The sequence below is a fragment of the Typopeltis vanoorti genome, chromosome 19, assembly GCF_054136105.1.
Source record: "Typopeltis vanoorti isolate ZY-2024b chromosome 19, IOZ_Tvanoo_1.0, whole genome shotgun sequence".
Lineage (NCBI taxonomy): Eukaryota > Metazoa > Arthropoda > Arachnida > Uropygi > Thelyphonidae > Typopeltis > Typopeltis vanoorti.
This window is the reverse complement of record NC_143567.1, coordinates 51,138,772-51,162,831: the sequence shown is the minus strand read 5'-3', so window position 1 is coordinate 51,162,831 and position 24,060 is coordinate 51,138,772. Positions and strand designations below refer to the sequence as shown.

Genomic DNA, 24,060 nt, shown 5'->3' with positions numbered 1-24,060 from the left:
ATTATGTTAGAAGCCCTGGTTGGTTCTCTGCATTCCTTGAAGGTGATGTGAAGGTCTTCTACCATTTATCTAGCTTTGACCCTTAAGCAACCTTCTCTGTACTTTATCATCATCATCATCAAATTCCTGACATGTACTCTCAAGGGGTGTACAGGATATGTTGGTACTACATGAAAAATTTACATCATTACTAACTTCCTATCTACAATTTTCCTCCAAATCCATCTCTTACCTGTCAAGAATCCAACATTATCAGATCTTATATTTCTCTCTTTTAAGGCACTTTTTACTGTATCAATTCACCTTTATGTTGGTCTTCCTCTGGATCTTTTTCCTACCAACTTGGCAGAGAACATTTGTTTTGCTAAATTTTTCCTCTCCCATTCTGTTTAAGTGACCATACCACCTGAGATTAGCTTTGCTAACACATTCTGGATGCTAACAATGTCTCTGTATTTTATTCTATTTCAAATCTGATACATTATCAAATTCCATACTGCATGTAACATCATTTTTAAAAAATCATGTTATGTTAAAGTTTTATATTCCTTCTAATACATTAAATATAACTTCATAAATACCTTGGTTTTTGGCAGTTTATGTTTATTAACATATTTTAAACATAGCCCACCATTTGGATTTCTGAAGGGGAGCTCCATCCCAGTTAAATAAGCTTTACTACGAACATTTTCATTTTTCTTTTGCATATAATTATTTTTAGATATATTCAGTTATTTTTATTATGATCTGAAACAGGTGCAAAAGGAAGCTGTACGATGTTTAGAAGAACTTGGGCCACTGGATTTGTCTACCATCAGTTTGCAGCCAAGTTCTCTCTACAGTGAAGATACATATAATTTAAAGAATTCTTCCAGTGGTGGAGCATCATTTTATCAAATTTATTCTATGATATTTCATTTGCTTTGTGACTACTTACAAGATCAACGGTAAGTATTTCCTTTTTTTTTTTATTCTGCATATCTTAGTTAATCAAAAATAAATTTCACTTCACTTACATCGTATCAGGATGATGTTAATAAAAACACGTCTTCAAATATATTCAAACATTTGAAAAGCAAAAACTCCAATGAAATATCAATAAAGGTCATATATATTTATTAATGTGTAGACCAGAAAAGGGGTTGAACCACTGTTCCCTACTGTATATATTTCTTAATATCCAGGTTTGAATCCCATTCCCACCTAGGATGCAAAGAATCCCTGAAGGTGTGTTAACTAGTCTTACATGGAGATAACAGGAATTTTCAACTGGCCAAAAGAATGTTTGCGATTAAAAGACATCCAAGCAACCAGCCATTTAAACTTTGCTTTTAATGGGCTGTTCTAGACATGAGATGAATACTGTTTACTTTGCCTTTATAACCTGCACTCTTTTTTGAATGAGATCTGTAAAGCTGATACATTACACTATAACATGCAGTATTCACTGCATGGCCATTTCTTCTTCCACTCCCCCACCACACTCTCATGCTTTGCAGTTACTTGGCTCATTGACTAGTCTTTATGTAAGTTCTGTTAAAATTTATTTAATTTTCATTTTATTATTTCCCTTTTATTTTCATATCAGAATATTGAAATCAAAATATTAATTAATGTGTACTGTTTAAGAATAAGAATCCTAACTCAATAAAAAAAACTTAATCCCAATAACCAACAATAACCAAATTAAAATAAAGATAGCTGTGCAAAATCTGAATTACAGAACATAAAAGCAGCTGTGTAACAAGGGTATAGTCTATTGCCACTCCTCTTTAATATCTATATTAATAATATTATAAGAGAGTGGAGGGAAACAACCAGTTTTGGCATTTACATAAATGATTACACCAACATTGATACAATTTTATTTGTCAACGATCAGGTTCTAATTGAAGATAATAAAAATTTAATTAAAACCTGATTGTTGGTAAATAAAATTTTTATTAAATGAAATAGCAAAAACATACAATATGAAAATCTCCACTTCTAAAACCAAAGTCATGGCATTTAAAGGCCAAGACTCAATTATTATAAGCAAAATTTGCATCAGCGATGATATTATGGAACAGGTTAATACATTCAAATATATAGGCTACCACTTATCTTATGAAAGAGAGAAAGACGTGACATAAATTAACCAGTTATATAGAAATAACAAAAACTATTAATCAGATATTCAATCCAAATTTAATAAGCAAGAAAACAAGAATAAGAATCCTTAACTCAATAGTAAGACCTATCCTAACTTATAGTTCAGAAGCCTGGACCATAACTCAAGCAGATAGAAAAAGACTGATAAACTCTGAAATGAGATTCATGTGCAAAACAGCTGAATATAATAGACTAGACTTCAAAAGAAATAGCAGCATCTTAAAGGAACTTGAGGTGATATCTGTTTTAGACTACATCAATCTTTATAGAGAGAGAGAGATGAAAACAACATACAGAAGGAATGAGTGAAGGAAGACTCCTAGAGAGATACAAAGATATTGATCTCAAGGGAGAAGGAATAGAGGATGGTCTTTGAAAAGATGGGAAGAGACTGTAATAGGCCATTTGGCCTGTTACTGGAAAGGAAGAAGAAGAAAACTTACTCCCTGTTTCATATTCAGACTAATGGAGACTATTAATTTGCTTGTTGACATGCAGCAAATAGCCTCTTTCAGCCAAGTCAACTCCACCCTGCCTGTGGTGTAGCCTGTTTCCACAAATAGGGCTATGGCAAGGCAAGTATTTCCAACCTTAAAAGCATACCTTCCTTACTTGGAGGAAATGCTAACTAGACCTCTAGGTAGTAGATAACTTTCATTGTCTGACGAAGATAATGAAAGTCATATATCTGCATATTGCACCATCACCCTGCATATCAGAATGGTTCATCTCTAGAGGACAGTCTCCAGTTTCACTTCCCTTCCTTTTTTCTTATGTGCAGTGCAGCTGGTGCCTTGCTAGGCATGCTGTTTGCACTGTAATTATTTAACGAGAGCAAGCACTTCTTCTGTTCAAGTGTACAATAGTAAAGCAACTTTCACAGGCCAGCTACCAGTTAGCACACTCTGGGAGGCATCCTGATCAGCTGATAAATAATCCTACTGCTGCTGCTTACTCTGCCAGATTGTGTCTGGGGTAGTATAATGTTTTAAATTATGGCTTAACACATTAAGAAAAGACTAAATAGAATTTACTATTACTATATATTTTGCTCAATATGTCATGAGCTTCATTCAGACATATTCAATCATACATTCTCCTATCTTCTCGCTGAATTAAAATCATGACATATTGAACAAAATATATAGGAATAATAAATTCTATTTAATTTTCGCTTACATGTGTGAAGTCATTATTTAAACATTATACTGTGTCTAATGTACATCTCTTTATTAAATGTCTAGTTGTGTCTGGGATATTGTGAGGGGGCTGAATATAGACGATTTCAGTAGGCACTGTTCAAAGTCAAACTTGAAGTCTAAACACTCTCTTTGTGGGAGTTTTCTTTACAAGTCGTCTATCCCTCTATTAATTTTTCTGTTCAACTGCCATGAAAGACAACAAAAAAATATATTGTTCCTGTGGTTAAAAAACTCCACAAAAACCTACAAAAATTTTCAAAAAATATCAAAAATTTCAAAAAAATGAAATAAATAAAGAAACACTCCAAAAAAATCCAACAATATCTATAAAAGAAAAATACACTTCTACATACACCTCACCAGCATCTATGGGTTTAATACCAGAAGAATAATATGCTCAACTACTTACCAGCATCCAAATCAAATCTGTTATTCATCAATGAACTTCTAGTGGCACCTTCCACAACAACAGCCCGTTTAAATTTATATTTCATGCATTACATTATGCATGTTGCTTTCTATAAAAAGGATTGAACATGCACATTTTTCAGATCTAATACCATTGCCAATGAGTTTATCAGACTTTGAATTTCCTTTAAATGATCTGCTTTGGCTCAAGATAGCTTTGCCTCGATTTGTCCATTATTTGCTGCATTTACTGCTCTTGTAATTCTGATGAGACTATACTGACCTTTTTTTTTATTATCTATCTCTGAAATGATCACATATGTAGTCTAATTATACTGAAATGGAGACATAACTTTCCTTGGATATTTCAGCATCCATAATTCCAACTGTCTTTCCTTTCCCTTCTCTAACTTAATAGACCATGCCGAAATGGAAGTTGAATTGATTGCTGTCAGTAATAGGTAAGTGAATGATTTGCATGAAAGATATAATTTGCATAAATATCTAATGCAAATTATTCACCTACCTACAGATATCAGATAATCCTCATCATTCTCTGAACACTTCAATCTTTTCTTGACCAACTTTCTCTCCAGAAATACCACTGAAATCAACTCTTCTCTTGGCAACAATGACCATTACCTAATCCACAAATTGTCCTTCTTCCCCACTCTCATCCTCATACCTCATTCATACATTACCTCATGCCAATTGGGATAATCTTTAGGATTTCTATGCTTCTTTTCCATGGTTGATTATTGCTTTCACTCATCTGATCAAAGGATTTATTCTGATCTAATAACTTAAATTATTCTTGCTGGAATGAGCACATTTATTCCCCATGCCACTCATAATCTCTGACCCTTATCTTAGCTAGGTTTTTAACAAATTTGCTAATCCTGGTTAAAAATGCAGCATATAGTGGCTCAAGTTATAAACTCCAGTTTCTCACTCAGCTTACACTGCTCACACCCTCCTTATACAACCTCCATGGATGGCCTCTAGTTCTACCCTTGCTGTCCTCTACTCTATGAAGTATCTTCTCCACATTAATTTGGTAACAACCCCTCATCAACTTAAGTCTCAGTCATATCTCCTGTTCTTCTTCTTCTATTCACAAGGCTCTGCAAATTGTATTCCCTCAATCTCTCCAGATATCTGACATTCCATAGACTTGACACTAACTTAGTAAACTTCTTATGGATCTTCTCCAATACATCCTCATCCCCCTGAAAACCTGGCAACCAAATCTGTGCACAGTAGCCCATATGTGGCATGATCAAAACCTTATACAAGGGAATCATAACCTCTTTGCCTATAGATGTCAATGTCTTCCTCATTATTGCCATAATCCATTGGGATGTTCTTAGAATTTTAGAAATGTGACCCCTAAACTTCAAGTCTTTGTCTGCCATCACTCCCAGATCTCTCATTGCCTCCACCTCCTTCAAAATTTCTCCATTAATTGTATACTCTGTATCCCACCCAACCTTGCAATCTTTATTAAAATTTGTGCCAAACAGCTGAAATATTTTACTTTTTCTCCAGGTTGTCAGTCGAGAATGCAGCTAAAGTTTTCTACATTACTGCATATTTTCATAGTTTTTGTTGCTGATTTTCATGCCAAATTTTTTACAGCTATAATTTTGTTTAGTTAGAGAATCCTGGAGACTACGACTGGATGTGTTTAAGAGTAGATTATCTGCATAAAGTAAAGAGCTGAAATTGATATCTTCAATTCAAATAGCAGGTTTAATGCCACATTTTTTCATAATGCGATCTATATAGACGATGAAGAGTGGAGGTACTCTTGTCTCATGCCAAATTTTACATCAGATCATCTTCCTATATTTCCTTCAATTCTAACTGCTGACAATACAAGCTGAAATATAGAATATGTATTGCACTTTATAATGTTTCATTTACCAGATATAATTTTAATATTTTGAAAAGCTTTTCCCCTGTACACCTTGTGGTATGCCTTTGACAGATCTACAAAATTCTTAAGTACAGATCATTGTTATATTCCCATGAATTCCCAACTGTTGTAATAATGTGAAAATGTCATCTTGACTACCTGTATTTGGATTTAACCTTTTTTTTTTTTTTCTTCCAGCCTCTTCTCAGTATACTTTCATAGATCTTACCTGGAATGCTTATTCGAGAAATCCCTCTGATTTTCACATTTGGCTTTATTCCCATTTTTGAAAGTAGCTATCAGACCTCTACTGCAATCATCTGGAATTCAACCTTCTGACTAGACCCTCTGAAATATGCAGTGTAGCTACTACAAACCTTTCATACCTCAATATTTAAGCATTTCTGGTTGAATATTATCTACTCCAGTTACCTTTCCATGTTTAAGGCTTTTGATGGCCTTATCGACCTCAAATGCTGATCTGTTGCTTTCCTCTTGAATATTTTCTACTACTGTGTCAACTTCTCGTTTCATTTAACAGTCTTTCAAAGTAATTACTACAGACATTTAGGATATCCTTATCTTCAGTTTTCATGTCATCTTTTATCATCTCTGATTCCTTTTACAGTACTCTTTCTTCCATTTTAAGCTTTTTTGATAGCCTCCAGAACATTTTACCAACTTCCTGATATTTACTTTCTATATTTATTCTTAATGAAGTCTTCCCCTGACTTTGTTTAGCTACTTTCACACATAGCTCAGCTCTTACATTTTCTCTTTATTCTTTTAGGGCATTTGTGAACTTATTTGCTAGCAGCTTTTGGTATGCTTTCTTCTTTTCTATGACTGTTTCTTCAACTTCTTGTGTACCATTGTTCTTAGTTTTCTTTCCTTGCAGACATCTTCACCATATGCCTCCCTAGATTTATCTATCGATGTTTTCCTCAAAATTTTTCAATGAGACTCCACAGTTTTGTTCTTGTTTTTGAACTGCTTGATTTTTTTTTTTCATAATATTGTTTGTATACTTGAGTCTACAGTTTACCTGTAAAAGCTGCTCAACTTGAATTATTTTTAATAGTTTCATACATATTGTTCTTTTCATGTGATATTCATTTTTATCCTACTTAAAACGAAGGGATAATCACTTCCTTCAAATCCTCTGTATACACCTGAACCAGCTTGAAGATGTCACTATCAATAATGATATAGTTCATGAGGCATTTCATATTTCTTGTGTCTTCTCTCCATGTGAACTTGTGTACATCTTTGTGTTTAAACATGGTGTTAGTAATGACAAATCCATATCCTGAGCAAAAATCCAGTAGGTGGCGCCTTTATTATTAGCCTTGCCATTTTCTTAAAATGTTCCCAAATCGTTTCTATACAGCTGGTACTATTCTTTTTCTATTCTACTGCTTTCATCTTCAACAAGGGTCTCTTTTTCCATTTGTCAGCTGCCTGCTCTAATGACTCAAAAAAAATTCCTTCACTTTTTCCTTAGGAGAACCTTCTGTGAGATTATAAGCACAAATTGTCCGTTTCCCCATTTTGAAGAAGTTTGTCCATGTGACTCTACTTGAAATTGCCTTATAATCAAGAAGTTTTATCTTCATGTTTGGTGTTGAATGCTATTGATCATTATTGCCTGAAAATAACATCCTGTACTTATAATTTAGTACAATCTCACTTGTGTTTGCAGTCTTCTTTGTCTTAGTAATGCCAATTATGTTCACATAATACTTTTCAATTTCTTCTGCAAGTTGGATTTCATTTCCATTAATACCTCTTATGTTAATGTTCCTATCTTCAACTTTTCTGATGCTGGGTTTGTTCTTTTTCTAGATTATGAGTTGGAATTTTGTTCCAGATGACTTCTCACTGTTTGGCCTGCTTCCCTGATAAAAGCAGTTTGGCAGTGCTCCCAGCTGGCATGAAATCTCATTATGTTAAGCCATTTCAGAGTGAAATATAGTCAGCTAAGCACCATATTGCCAGCAATTCCTAATTTGTTCAGTACTCATTGGATACCTAGTAATAGGGTTCATTATTTGGTTCTCGATATTTCTTAAAGGTGATGTAGAGGTGTCCTCCCAGTTGAGGTTTTGACCTTTAAGTGATCCTTTTATCCTTCCTTCCTTTAGATATTAACCTTAGATTTTATCCTTCCTTCCTTTTGGATTTTAACCCCAAAAAAATCCAAAAAATACTCAAACCAGTAAACCACAACCCCCCTCCCCCTCCACAATAAAGATTACACCAAATCTATCACCATCCCCTACATCCAGGGCACCTTGGAGAAAATAACCAATATCCTCAGAAAATATGACCTTCTTGTTACAGACCATATAAAAAGTTGGCATCCCTTATCCGCTCTACCAAAGACCAACCACTTCCCCTAGACCTACCTGATGTATACCAGGTCCCTTGCAGCTGCAAATTGTCCTACTTTGGCCAAACAGGCAGAACAACAAATATCAGGATTTCAGAACACAAAGACTACATCTGGTTTCACCAGTACAGCCGCTCTGGGCTGGCAGACCATGCCTTAGATACCCACCATAGAATTTGTTGGAAGAAAACAAAAATAATACACCGCAGCAAGTTTAAATACGAAAGATTATTCAGGGAATCTTCAGCAGCTCTAAAAACGTTCCTAGCCTCAACAAATTTGGGTGCATGAAACTACCCCAAATTTGTGAGACTTACATTTTGAGAACTTCAGCCCAACTGCCAAGTCAACCAAATTAGCCCACCAGAGGGCACCATTAGGACTTTAGGAACAATATTAGTTTCTTGCTTTCTTCCTCATTTGCTTTTGTTAGTGCCTGCGTGCACATACCATATCTTTATGTTCCTGAATATGGCAACATGACGTTGCCAAAATATAGAAGTTATTTATTAAAGTTACCTTTAATTAACATACTTTATATACGTTGTTAATTCCGTAAACTAATTACCAGTTATGTATGACCAACGTATAAGCCTTGCTACTAGAACTGTGTAAATTGTATTTGCTTCCATTGTGCTAGACTGCCCAAAGAAATATCATTATAAGTTCGATTCTGGTTGCCAGCTAGTGGAAGTTTTTCTAGGCCATTTTTTCATCTAGTTCCTCTCAGAAACTTGGATTTTTAGCACTGCAACTCAAGGAAATTGACCATAGGACTTGCCCTATTTGAGACAGTAATATGTAGTATTAGGGACCATGAGATAACAGCGGTTGTCTCTGCTCCCTATTATGCTAATGAAATCATTGATAGCCAGGCCAGTTATCAGAGAAGGCTAAGGGTGCCACAGATGGCTACCTACACATCTTCAGAAAGTTGGCTCTTTCTGAAGTAGGCACAGCCACTTTCTCATGGCAAAAGTGGCCTTGCCTAATCCCTTTAAGAAAGGCATTAGAGGATTTATTTTTTATTCCTTATGGTTCACATCAGTGGTGTGCCCAGAGGGGGACCAAGGTGCTCCCCCCCAAAAAAAAAAAAGAAAAAGGGAAAAAAAACATTAAAAAATTTTCCAAAAATCTTTTCCTAATTAAAATTCATTTTTTTATTTATGTTGTGTCGTGTCTTTTATTTCTATACTACTTATGAATTAGCGATCATTGCAACTACTTAGTTATTGGTTGTATGCAATGTGTAGTGTGTATTCTCAAATCGTCTACTCAGCTCCCTCCCTCCCCAAAGATTAAATCCTGAGTGTGCTACTGGTTCATATAATCACTGCATTGTAAAAATTTTTTCAAAAAAAAAAAAAAATCAGGTTGACAGATAGTCTTGCATTAACAAGTATGTCATATAATTAACTAAATTACTTATATGGCATGCTTGAAGTATAATGAAATTTTTTTGTTGTAACATAATAAATAATATAACCACCTTTATGTTGTTTTTCTCATCAAATAGGATAGAAGTTGCCATTGCTGCTGCTGGTGTCCTCAAAGCTACTCTGGCTACAAAAACAGGTTATGAATTTGCAAATACCTATGAGAAAAAGGAAAATGATAAGTTATTTTGTTATCTCTATCCTTATCGTTTAAAATTAAAGGTATGTTTTTCATGCTATTATTATTAATTTTTCTTTTTCCCATAAAATAAGTTATCTGAGGAAACTTGACGAAGTATAATAGCATTGAATAAATTTCTAAAAGTCAATGTCTTATAAGATTAGAACAAATAATGAACTTGGACAACTAATTAATGGTGAAGATATAGTAAGATATATAAAGACACAAAGAATAGCATGGCTGGGAAATATAGAAAGAATGGAAAAAGATAAAGAAGTTAAAAAAAAAAATATTTGAATGGAAACCATTAGGACAAAGGAAGAAAGGTAGACCAAGAAAAAAATGGATTGATAATGTACAAAAAGATCTTACAACTTTAAAAGTTAAGAATTGGAAGAATATTGCACAGAAAAGAAAAGAATGACTAAAAATTGTTTTGCAAGCTAAAACTCATAAAGAATTGGAAAACTAGAAGAAGAAGAAGAAGAATGTCTTATAAGACATTATCAGTAATTTAAGAAGTAATTACAAGGATCATCCTAAGGATTAAAGTCAGATAACTGAGAAGAGACCTCCATATAGCAGAAGAAGTGCAGAGTACTGCCTGGAACTTTTGACCAAGTGTTCAGCCCTTAGCATCTCATGATGCCAAGGACTGAAAAGTATTAGATAAGGACTTCATTATTAGGTATCCAGCTGGATACTGAATGAATCAGGATGGCTAGTAATATGGGATTTAATTAACCAAATTTTATTCTATATTAGCTTTAAACCTCAAATAAATATGATGGTATAACATGATCTAATTTCATGCTGACTCACCATCATCCAGTTAAACAAAGCCTGCCGATTTTTGAATATGAAAATCAGCTTCTTGAAAAATTTTAAACCATCATCAGAATTGAAAATAGGCACCATCTTTTTAAGGGATATCAATGGAAAAGAGGTCGAAGGAAAAGGGATATCAATGGAAAAAAAAGAAAATCACCAATGAAGAGATCTATCAGAAGATACAACCAAAACAAAATCTAATGCAGAAGATTATAAAACGGAAGCTGCAATTATTTGGACACATCTGTAGAATGAGTGAGGACCGAAAGATAAAGACATTTATGTTTGGTATTTTGGATGGTTTAAACAGAAGAGGTAGACTATACAGAGAATGGATAGATGATATAAAAGACTAGTGTGGAATGGGTGTACAAAACTGTGACACTGTGCACTGGACAAATTTTGTTTATTAATTATCTTCAAAAGGGTAAAACAATAACCGGGGAATATTATTCTGATCTTTTAACCAAACTAGATGAAAAAATTTGTGAGAAAAGCCCCGGTTTGCAGTAGAAAAAATCATCTTTCAACAGGACAATGCACCTGCCCACAAAAGTGTTTTTGCAATGGGAAAATTAAGGGGTCGGCACTATGAATTGTTGGAACATCCACCTTATTCTCCTGATTTGGCTCCCTCTGACTTCTGTCCATTCCCAAAACTAAAACTCTTCCTCGCTGGTCAACGTTTTTCTTTGAATCAAGAGGTGATTGCAGCTGTGGAGGGGTATTTTGCAGATCTTACCGAGAACCACTACAGGGATGGGATAATGGCGCAGAGCATCATTGGAATAAATGTATTAGTCTTAAGGGAGATTATGTTAAAAAATTAAAATAATTTTGAAATTATAAATTTTTTTTCATTGTTAGGCCTAGAACTTTTCAGACCACCCTCGTAAAATGCATTTCCTAATTAAATTATCTTTTGTTTGTTTGTTTGTTTGTTTCAGTAATTTGTTTTATGGCATAAATATTGTCTGTACATGATCTTCCTTGTATAAAATGGTTTTGTTCTTTGGAGAGCAAAGAGTTTGCAATGTTTCCAAGTTTTTTATTCAAAATTTTGAATTTTATTCAAACTTTGTCAACCTGAAATTATACAGGAATAAACTAATAAACTTATTTCTTTCTAATTTTCATAGTGATCTCTCCTTTCTTAAAAATGATGTAACCTTAGTTAGTCATACCTTAGAACAGTGCTTCCCAAACTTCTGGATGTCAGGGTCCCCTTTACAAAAATTAAAATATTTCACGGCCCCCCTCGAAAAAAGATCATAATATAGACATATATTATTATAATATTTATTGTATTTATATTCATTACAAAACATACGCAGTGAATATTACAAAAATTACATTTTTAGCATCTTGCATACGCATTTGACATGGCACATTATCTCATATTTTTATATAGATAGATATATTGTTACTGTACATTTGCAGTATACACACATGAAACGTAAAACGATTAGTAATAAAGACTTAATAACATAAAAGAAGTTTAATAACAATTTAATGTGATGGATGTGTTTCACTGCTACACAAAAAGTCAATATCAGGTGAAATATTTGAAACTGCAATTCTTAGATTTCTGCTTTGAAATGAAACTTGTATGAATAAGCATATATTTACTAATATTCATTAAGTGCCGAAATACGCAGGAAGCAACATTTGCGAACCCGCACCAATGTGTGATTTTTTTTCCATTAAAATATAAAAAATAAGAAAAAAGAAATAATAAATAATAAAAATTAAATACATTAAGATAAAAAAAATCTTAAAATCTTTTAAGATAAAAAAAATCTACTTAGTCTTGAAACATTTTAAATTTGTTTTCATTATTTCACGGCCCCCCTCAACAAAACCTATGGCCCCCAGTTTGGGAAGCGCTGCTTTAGAAGACCAAAATGTAAGATTTGATAGTATTAGAAAATTTGACAAATAATATGTTAATTTGGAGGAAGGTTGTTGATTGGAATTTAGTAATAATGCATTAATTTTGTTAATAAACTTAATTATGTAGACAGTTTTAAAAAGAATCAAAGTTTGAACTGCTTTCAGAGGTGAACTTGTAGACTCAAATACACAAATATTATTAAAGAAAAATGAAAAATATTGACAACAGGACACAAACCTTGGAGACTCAAATGTAGACCCATGAAGAAAACATTTATCGATTCAACCAGAGAAGCATGTGATGAGATTGATTGCAAGGAAAGAAGAAAGCATATTGAAAGTTTCTGAAAGTCAGCATGTGTTCTGAGAGAATACGAAGATAAATATCAGAAAACAAAGCAGTGTGTAAAAAGAAAAGTCATGGGAAGACTGGTAAGAACATAGAAAATAAAATCAGAAACTGGCAAAATATTCTGGAGGATATTGAAAAAGCTTAGAAATGAAGGAAAGAGTGCTGTAAAATGAAGATATTTTTGATGTCTGGAGTAATTACTTTTAAAGATAGCTAAATGAAAAAAGCAGGCATCAAAAACCTGAAATGTGAAAAGGCAGCTGGAGTAGATGGTATGAAACCAAAAATGGTCAAATATGAAAGTATAAAAGTTTTCAACTAAATAATTAAAAAATTACTCAGTTAGCCAGAAGAATTCAAAAAATCTCTAACATCAGAACATCCTTAAGTCACAAGAGCTTATGGAGCACCTGACATCCATAAGCCAGAGGTTCCAGTATGCCCTATTATAGATGCAAGAAATTCCCCAACCTCAAACTTAGCACAATATCTGTCAATTGGTAGCTCCACATATTAGAAAAATTACGTCATATATGAAAAATAGTTTACATTTTAATGAAAAAGTTAAAGATTTAAAAATAGAAATGTCAGACTTCCTAGCATGTTTAGATGTTATCAGTCCATTCAGCGATGTCCCTAAAGATGACACAGTAGATCTTCTTTAGACATTTTTTTCCTCCTGACACAGTTAGCCTATTCAGACATTGGATGAAACACATTCTTTATATTTCAGTATAGATATTGAAAACAAACAGAAGGACTTGCCATGGGTTCCATCCCATAACCAGTCCTGGCTAATCACTTTATGGAACCCTTCAAAATGAACACTGTTGAAAGATATCATAAAAACTATAATCTTGGTTGTTACATTAGTGAAATTTTCATTATTTGATTAGGAATAATAAAAGAATTAGAGCAGTTTAAAGGTTATCGAGTAGCTTGCACCCAAATATAAAATTCACTGCAGAACTGCAAGATTGTGTACTTGGAAATGTTGTGGACAGAGCTTACAACATCTCTAGTACATATAGGAGGGTGGGCAGGAATGAAGACCTTCATTATATTAGGCATACTCTCTTCCTCTGGCACAAATTGAACATGATTAACAAAATTTTAGACATGCCTCTGACAGTTCCTTCTAATAAACAAGATTTCAAAAATTTAGTCACATTCCTTACATCAAGAATGCAGCATTGCTTCATAATTACAAAGTTAAAGTGGCTTCTTTTCCAATATATAAGATTTCTATGTTCTTACATCCACCAAAATCTCCCATAAAGAAACCAGCAGTATATAAAACTCATTGCTTATAGTGGTATATGTAGGCCAGATGGATTGGTCTGGAGAGATCTGCATGTCTAAATATGTAAAGAATGTAGAGAAGAAAAGAAAAGAAAACACTGATTGGGATTGCTTTCTATACAACAAATACAGATCACCAAATATTTTTTGCAAAAACAAATGCTGTGTATTGATCATAACTGTTTTATAAGAAAATTCAAAGAATCCTCAGAAATGCACTATCCTTACATACTATATATATATATATATATATACACACACACAGGGTGGTTCAAAATTCCACATACAAACTTTGAGGGGGGGGGGTTGAGAACATCAAAATCAACCATATTCACATAGGAAAGCATGACTGGAAACACCACCAGAAGGTATTAACAGAGACACAAAGATGCAGAAATAACACAAGGCAGTAAGTAGTGTAAAAAAACTTTATTAGGCATAACTGAACAGTTCAACAGTAGTTGGATAGATAATATGGTTTCACATCAGGTGCTCAAAGTTACGACCATTAGCAGTGATGCATGCCTGACGCCGACAATGCATTGATTGCCGTACATTTTCGAAAATACCTGGAGTTTCCCAGATATTAGCAGCGGCGATGGCAATTCTTGCCACGAGGTCCATGTCAGAGGCAACAGGCATTTCATACACCATGGCTTTAAGGGTCCTCCACAGAAAGAAATCAATGCTCGATAAATCAGGTGAGCATGGGAGCCATGCGACAGATCCACCACGTTCAATCCATCGAGTCCCAAAGGACCTGTCCAAATACTGATGCATAGAAATGACAAAATGGGCTGGAGCTCCATCGTGATGGAACCACATCTGCCGATGCACAGTCATTGGAACATTGATCAGTAAATCCAGCAGAACTTCTTCCAGAAAGGTTCGATACTTCTGGGAGTCCAGTTGGGGTGGTAACAGGTATGGGCCAACTAAACAGTCAGCAATGATACCTGCCCATACATTAATGGCTAAGCGTTGTTGTGCAGCATGTGATCGCACACCTTGTGGGTTCTCATGGGCCCACACATGAGCATTGTGATGATTGAAGATCCCCTTCGCAGGTAAATGAAGCTTCATCCATAAACAAAACACAAGTTGAAAATTCCGGGTCTACGGCACTTTTCTGCAGAAACCACTGTGCAAATTCCACATGTTGAGGATAATCTTCTGCCATCAGTAACTGGACCCGTTGCAGATTAAATGGATGTAAGGACTCAGAGTGAAAAACGTGCAATACACTGGATCGAGATACTCCTATAGCAGAGGCAATGGCATGTGTGCTTGTCTCTTGATTATTGTCCATCACATGCAACACCTCCTCTTCCATGGAGGGATTTCGCATCGATTGTGGCCACCCACTATCATGCCTGCGATCCCTGAATGATCCATAGTCACACATATTCTGATGCAAATGCGAAAACATTTGGTAATGAGGTACATGTCTGTTTTGGTACCTTTCGCAATACATTCGTACAGCGGCTCATCCATTACCATCAGCTTACCCGTAAACGAGGTGCATGTCTGCCATCTCAGTGTTCGTAAAATGACGCATGTTCTTCGTAAGCCGTTGAAAGCTTGAACGAGGAAGCCCCAAAAGACTCATCTGGAGTGCTGGTGAACAGCGCCACCTATCATTTTTGAGTGGCATTTCTGGTCATACTTTCCTATGTGAATATGGTTGATTTTGATGTTCTCTACCTCCGCTCAAAGTTTGGACGTGGAATTTTGAACCACCCTGTATATATGGCTTTATAAAAAAAAAAAAGTCTAACAACCACGAGCTGGCAATGACACTCTCTTTATGCCACAGAACATGATAGCAACAACTGTTCAAATGCTTGCACGTTAGTTAATCCAAGTTTTTTTTTCACTCTTTGTATGTGTACTAGACTGTTGAAGTTCATGAAAAATCTGTTATTTGTAATTGTTTTTCCAGTTTTCTTATACATCTTGTGCTGTTAGTTTGATGACTTCCAAAACTTGTTAGGTTGTATTGTCTAGTTTAATAACTAATTATCATTAAGAAACATGTAGTCTCCATATTGGAAGTTACATGAATGTTTGCTAAACCACAGAAATATTAGATGTCACAGATAATAAGTTTTTACAAAGTATGTCACATTAAGAAAGAATGAAAGATTGGTCTTTTGCATTGAATGAATAGGAAACATTAATTCAGTAACAGTTGATGAACAAATGAGAAGAGCATAACTAAAAATGGAGTTGAAAGCAGACATACTTTAATTTATTCAATACGAATGGTGTGGTTTTGTACCTTATTGTCAGTCAACATTCTATGTAAGATATTTCTAGATTCTCATACCACTTACACATGCAGAAAAAATACAGAATTTTATTTAAAAAAACTTGGATAATTTCCTCCAAGTTTTTGCATATAAAATAACATAAATTAAATTTTAAAAAATGTATTATTGTGGATAGTTAACAGTAATCACTTCCCAAGGGGGTGCTTAAGGGTCAAAGCTGTATAACTGAGAGAAGACCTCCACATAGCCTTTAAAGGAATGTGGAGAACCGACCAGGGCTTCTGACCTAATGTCCAATCCTCACCTTCTCGTGGTGCACCCTGTTGGGTATCTACTTGGATACTGAACAAACGAGGATGGGCTGGCAATTTGGGATTTAGCCGACCAAATTGTATTCTTATTGGTTAAACCAAAATAAAAAATGATGGTACGACATGACAAAATTTCATGCCGGCTGGGGTGTCGCCAGGGAACCAGGGCGAACAGTGAAAAGTCAGCTACTGGAACGAATCTGAAAACAAACCCCAACTCAACATCACCAGAGTTAAAGATTGGTACTATCAACATAAGAAACCTGAATGGCAAAGAAATGGAGCTAGCTGAGGAATTAAATAAGTACCAGATCGACATAATAGGGGTGACTGAAACAAAAAAGACAAAAACTGGTGAGATCTTTCTGAGCAATAAATACAAAATGTTATATTCAGGCAATGACAATCAAGGAAAAGAAGGAGTAGCCATAGTATTCAACACAAAATACGAGGCTAATTTTCTTGAATGGCAGTCAGTCTCAAGTAGAGTAATGTGGGCAAATATGAGAATGGGGAACTGGACAATGAGACTTATTTGTGCCTATGGTCCCACAGAAGGTTCTACTAAGGTAGAAGTGGAGGAATTTTTTGAGGCTTTAGAAAAAGCAACTAACACAATGAAAAAGGAAAAGTTGGTTCTTGTTGGGGATCTAAATAGCAGAGTAGGAAATGATTGTGAGACATACCAAACTATTTTGGGAAAATTTGGAGAAAAGAGCAAAGCTAATAATAATGGCAAATATCTGTTGGATATCTGATCAGGACATGGACTGGTTATTACTAACACAACATTCCAACATAAAAATGTGCACAAATTCACATGGAGAGAAGAGGCAAGGAATAAGAAAACTCTCATTGACTATGTTATTGTTGATAGTGATGTTTTCTCCCTGGAGCAGAACACCAGAGTGTACAGAGGATTTGAAATTGGAAGTGATCACTATTTAGTCTTGAGCAGGATAAAATTGAATTTCATATTGAAAAGAATAACATGTAAGAAAGTTTTAAAGCGAATAAAAGTTGAGCAGCTCTCAGATGTGAACTGTAGACTAAAATACACAAAGATTATTGAAGAAAAAATGAAAGAGTCTGAGAACAGGAACCAAACCTTGGAGATTCAGTGGCAAACTCTGAAGAAAACATTGATTGATTCTGCCAGAGGGGCATGTGGTGAGGTTGTCTGCAAGGATAAAAAAATCAGAACTCCCTGGTGGACACAGGAAGTTAAAGAGGCAGTGAAGGAAAAGAAGAAAGCATATCAAAAGTTCCTGTCAAATAAGTCAGCTTGTGCTCTCTTAGAGAATACAGAGACAAATGCAAGAATGCTAAACATTGTGTAAAACTAGCTAAACAAAAGTCATGGTAGGACTTTGGCAAGAATATAGAAAATAAATATCAAGAAGGTGGCAAAATATTCTGGAGGCTGTTGAAGAAGTTTACGAATGGAGGAAAGAGTGCTGTAAAAGGAGTTAGAGATGATAAAGGTGACATGAAAACGGGAGAATAGGATATCCTTGAAGTATGGAGTAATTACTTCAAAAAATTGCTAAATGAAACGAGCAGTGATGACAGCACAGTGTTAAAAAACACTGACCAGGCATGCAGTCAGGAATACATATCCATACTTCAAGTAGAAAAAGCCATCAAAGGCTTGAAATGTGGAAAGGCAGCTGGAGTAGATGATATTCGACCAGAAATGCTGAAGTATGGTGGTATAAAAGTCTTACAGTGGCTGCACTGCATAGTTCAGAAAGCCTGGACAGAGGGACGAATTCCTGATGATTGGAGTAGAGCTCTCATAGTACCCATATATAAAAAGGGAAATAAAACTGAATATGAGAATTACAGAGGTATTTCCCTACCGAGTGTTCCTGGCAAGATCTGTGCAAGTATACTTGAGAAACGGTTGAGAAAAATTGTGGAAGTAAAGCTTGCTGAAGAACAAGCTGGATTCAGGCCAAATAGAGGCTGTCAGGATCAGATCTTCACTTTACGACAAATAGTCGAGAAAGCATGGAAATATAACAGAGATCTGTATTTAAGTTTTGTCGATTTGGAAAAGGCATATGACAAGGTGCCAAGAGAGAAGCTATTCAATACGCTACAGTTATATGGTGTCAATGGGGCATTATATCAAACAATACTTAGTCTTTATTTGAGTTGTAAATCAGCAGTTAGAATTGAAGGAAGTACAGGAAGATGGTTTAATGTTAAATCTGGTGTGAGACAGGAATGTACATTATCCCCTCTGTTATTCATTATCTATATGGATCACATTATGAAGGAAAGTGGTATTAAACATGATATCAAAATTGGAGATGTTAATGTCAGCTCTTTGCTTTATGTAGATGATGTTATACTTCTAAATAAATCCACTACAAGTCTGCAAGATTCTCTGACTAAATTGAATAGCTGTTGTAATAGATATGGTATGAAGGTCAGCAATACAAAGACAATGAAAATAGGCAGAATCATTGAAAATGTCAACTGTGTTGTGAATGGAGAACCTGTGGAACAAGTGAAACATTTCAGCTACTTAGGCACGATTTTTAGTGAAGATGGTAAATTAAATATAGAAATAGACAACAGAATCAGCAAAGCTGGTAGTCAATTGAATAAATTCATATGGAATAAGAGAGAAATTAGTCGCAACACTAAATTAGGTGTATACACGACAGTGTTCAAACCAGTTTTAACTCGTGGATCTGAGAGCTGGGTCAGAAGTAAAACACTTGACCAAAGACTAGAGACGGCAGATATGAGAGTCCTGAGAAAGATTATAGGCATGAACAGATGGCATCAATGGCAATATCATATTAAAAACGAGGATATTAGGAAAGAACTTGACATTGTCAACATCCAGAAATGTGTTAGCAGAGCTAATCTCAGGCGGTATGGTCACTTAAACAGAATGGGCGAAGAAAGATTAGCAAAACAAGTGTTCTCTGCCAGGTTGGCAGCAAAACGACCCAGAGGAAGAGAAGACCAAGATATAGGTGGATTGATATGGTACAAAGTGCCTTAGACGATAGAAATATAAGATCTGATAATGTTGGAGTCTTGACAAGTAACAGACTGATTTGGAGGAAAATTGTAGATAGGAAGTTAGTAATGATGTAATTTTTTTCATGTAGTACCATCACATCCTGTACAGGAATTTGATGATGATGACTTTCCAAGACTGAGATTGGCATGCAATTAGAGTGGTTAAGGTTTGGATAATTTTATAATGTTTCATGTGTTTCAAAGAAAAAAGTCAATCAATTTGAACTGCCGGAATGAAGAATATTTGTATTCTTCATTCCAGATGCAGTTTGATGTCAGACTGCATCAAACAAAACCATGATTTCATTATTAGACAGTTTGATTTTTCTAGAGGCATTGTAATGTCATTTAAATGGATCTATTTTACAGGCTATTTTGCATCAGGAACAAGTTCTTCAAATAAATTGAAGGAACAATGATGACCAGTCCCCTCACTTGCTTAGTTGATTATTATGTTATGGAGCATCCAGAAAACCAATTATTCTTCCATACCATTTTCCCCCAACCTTATATATATATATATATATATATATGGCTTTGTTTTATTAATGATGTCTCTGTGGTCTGGTGCCACAAATTTCCTGTCAAGTTCACTATTGAACAAGAATCCAACAACCATCTAGCCTTTTAGATACCTTAATAATTCAAATTTTTCAATAAACTGAAAATATTCAGTTTTTTGCAACTTGTCCTCTCTCTCTCTCTCTCTGACACACACACACACACACACACACACAATCATTCTTTGCAGAAGATGGGCACTATTTAAAGGCTTGTACATTGAGTTCATGCATTCTACTCACCAAGTTCCTTTTGTTACATAAATTAAAAGCATTGTGATGTCTAATGGTTACAATGAAACTACCATTCAGAAAATTGTTCATAGCCAATCATCTGCTGACTAGTCTACAATCCGATGTGAAAAGAATTTCAGTACTTTACTTTAAAGGAATGTCTGAACAAATAGCATGGATTCTTTGCAAATTAAATCTATAGGCTTTCTTCAGAGCAGCTTGGAAACTGTCTTCTTTCTTATCATCCACAAAGGATACATTATAACCTTTCTCCTTACCAAGTGTTTATCAAGCACCCTGCTCATGTCATCTTTGCTCCTTTGGACAGACTGGTTGCTCTGCTTTGATTAGAATCCAAGAACATCAATGCAATACAGTCTTTATAGACTGTATTGCATTTTTGAAATCTGACAAGTCCAGCCTTGCTTCTCATGCCATTGACAGTAAATACAGAGTTCTTTGGAACAAGACAATATTCTTCATTCCAGCAAGTGCAGATTTCATCAATCTTTTCCATGAAACATATGCAACACTATGAAATTGTCCAAACCTTAACCATTCTAACTATACTAATCTCAGGGTTTTGGAAACTGATTACTTTTAACTCCTCACGATAATATTCTTTTTTATATAAAAAAAAAATTTAATTTGCATTATTTAATCTGCAGAAACTTTCACAATTGCTCCTTTGAACTCTAATAGTGTAATGCTGTCAACTCAGCTGCAACAGAGACATGAGCTAGTAAGCACATTTTTTGACTCATTCTTATGATTCATTTTTTTGAATGTAGTTGTCTGTCTTTCTTCCTGATGATGTTCATTATGTATTATGTTGGGTTCATATACAAGAAGTTTGTTCAACCTATAGTACATTAGTACTGTGTACTTATAGTACATTAGTAGTTCCATCGATGGGGAAAAAGGTACGCAATGGATGGATGAATTTATGATTTGTACAGGGTTAATTGATAAAGTAATGTCTTGAGCAAAAGAGGAATCCTAAGTTTTTGGATGCCGAAGAGACAATGGTTGTAATGTGTTTATGCCAGGAGAGTTTTGATGTTGAGGTAATCCCATGGAAAGAAATCTCATCCTGCCTAGACTTTGCAACGAATGCCTGGGCATTCATTGCAAAGGTGGAGCAAGCTAACATCACTCCTATCTCAGTATCTCTCATAATGCAAAAACTCTCTACCTGCATGGTTTGTGCAGTTGGAGAAGGAAACCCATTTAATGTTGTGGACATTAAAATCACTGAGGGAGATAGCCTCACTGTTAGGAAATTTGGACTGAAGGACATCAACTTTCAAAGAATGGTTGGTGACACTGGGAGAGCAATATAGACAGTATACATATTTGACAAAGTGCAGCAGAGAGATTTTCAGCCAAAAAAGATCATAGTCATGAGATTCTAAGTTGAATACTCTCTGGCTGGTATATCAGAGCAAACTATGCACAAATGCTGCCCTAAGCCAAAGAGAGTGCCTGAAAGTTGCGATGGGTAGTGTTTGGAGAGGCTGAAATTTGGATTTCTGTCAGGAAATGCAAGTGAGGTTTTTGAGGACTGAAGGTTGATGTGGACACTGATGAGGTAGGAGCTGAGACCATGTCTACTTGGAAAGTGGATCTTGACGTCTTTGGGGTTTGTTGTTGATCAACATACACTTTCCCTATGCAGTACTTGTACTTTAGTTTTCAAATTTGCTATTAATAGTGCTCAATATCCACACTGGTATTCTTCTTTTATAGTTGATATTTTGTCACTGCATTGTCATTTTTCTTCCAATTATTGGCAAAGTTGTCAGTGTTGTTCACACTGGCTGAAGATAAGGGCTGGGCTCATGTATGCTATTGAGAAGACTGACTTTGAGATTGTTCACAGCTGCCATTAGTTCTGATGCACTTACTGGTGTGTCACAGGAAGTTTGTCCTGTCTCTTCTTTTGTCCGTAGGTCTGAAGTGATGGCATCTGGTGATTTTTCTGTAGTCAAAATCATAATTTTCCATTAATTTGGTGATGTGTAACTTCAGCTTATCATTGCTTTCAGTGAAGGTTGAGTATAACGTCAGTGTATTTTTTCTTTTCAGCGTCGATCGAATCATGCATTGTCAATACGATGAGGCTGTGGAGCTGGCTGGTGTTACATCAAAGCACTGATTGTGGATCTTTTCTAGCTTTTCTTCAATTGATTTTGCTTGAGAAAGTTTCATTGATATCAGTGAAGCAATGCTCCAAGCTCTCAACATGTTTCAGAAATTTTTTTACTAAAAAGAGGTGCAGCAGTGGGCAGAAAGGCTGGTTCAAATTCACAAGGAGTGAATTCGAATCAGTGCCGTTTCATTGATTTTTATGCAGTGAACATGTTACTATTAGCAGGCCTTTTTTGGTGTCTTTAATGTCTACTCTACAGCTATGACACTTGATAATATTGTTGGATTTATCAGTGCTGGGCAGCTGTGTTGAGTTCGATGTATCTGGAACACACTGTCATTGTAGGACATTGTTGTTGTTGTCACCATCTTTACTTTTTAATGTGATAGGTATTAGTGGGTGCTTGCACATAGCCTATATCCTTAATAAAAAGACTGTTTTGGGACAATTAAAAGGTACTTATGTGTTTTTCAATTATATTAATCCTTTTAAGAATTGCTACTGCATTTTCATGAAGCAAAATTTACTTATGATTTACTTTTAAACATGATAAAAAACAAGGTCAACTTATTCTATTGTCTCAACCAAACAGTATTTTTTTGTTTCATTGGATGAAATATATGGGAGTTTTTTTTAAATAAAATTCTGTATATATATATATATATATGTAGAAAGTATTTTACCTTGGGTATAATAAATGTTAAAGATGCCAAGCTATTTTAAACCTATGGAGTAAAACCTGGTTTAAAATAGCTTGGTATCTTTAACATATATATATATATGATATAACTGATTGGCTCAGTTGAGAGACATATTTTTGAAGTAGATTAAATGACTAGAAACCAAGAGATAAAATTTGTTTTGTTTAAAATCGATTTGTTTGCACTCCTGTTCGTTAACATCTGTTAACGAACAGTTCGTTAACATCTGTTAACCCACTGTGTATATATGTATATATATATGTATATATATATGTATATATATATTGTGGAATCTAAAGAAATCATCCTCAATCCAGTACATCTCAACACTAACCTCAGTTATAATCTTTCAGATTGTCACTGCACTGTTATCCAACTTGGGCATTCACAAGATCATGAATGTGTACATGCACCTAACAATGAAGTGATACACAGAACACCTTCAAATGTCAATACATTGGTGTTTTAATGTTTAGATATTCTCTCATATCTCAATAAAATATAGCAGATCTATTTTATTTTAAATAAACTGCACAACTAGTTTCGTCTTCTTAGAAGATTTTATTGGGTACATTACACGAGAGAAATACAAACAAACATTGAGATATGAGAGAATATCTAAACATTAAAACACCAATGTATTGACATTTGAAGGTATTCTGTATATCACTTCACTGTTAGGTGCATGTACACATTCATGATCTCGTGAATGCCCAAG

At 34.8% G+C, this 24,060-nt stretch overlaps 1 protein-coding gene across 2 annotated transcripts in view; it reads left to right on the top strand.

Moving 5' to 3' along the window:
* The window catches only part of tefu (Serine/threonine-protein kinase tefu), a 409,445-nt gene that overhangs the window by 150,445 nt on the left and 234,940 nt on the right, over positions 1–24,060 (top strand). For both annotated transcript variants that reach the window (XM_090409436.1, XM_090409435.1), the window contains exons 12-13: positions 757–947; positions 9,588–9,729. In XM_090409436.1, coding sequence (XP_090265562.1) covers positions 757–947; positions 9,588–9,729 — 333 coding nt within the window. The remainder of the gene's footprint in view (positions 1–756; positions 948–9,587; positions 9,730–24,060) is intronic.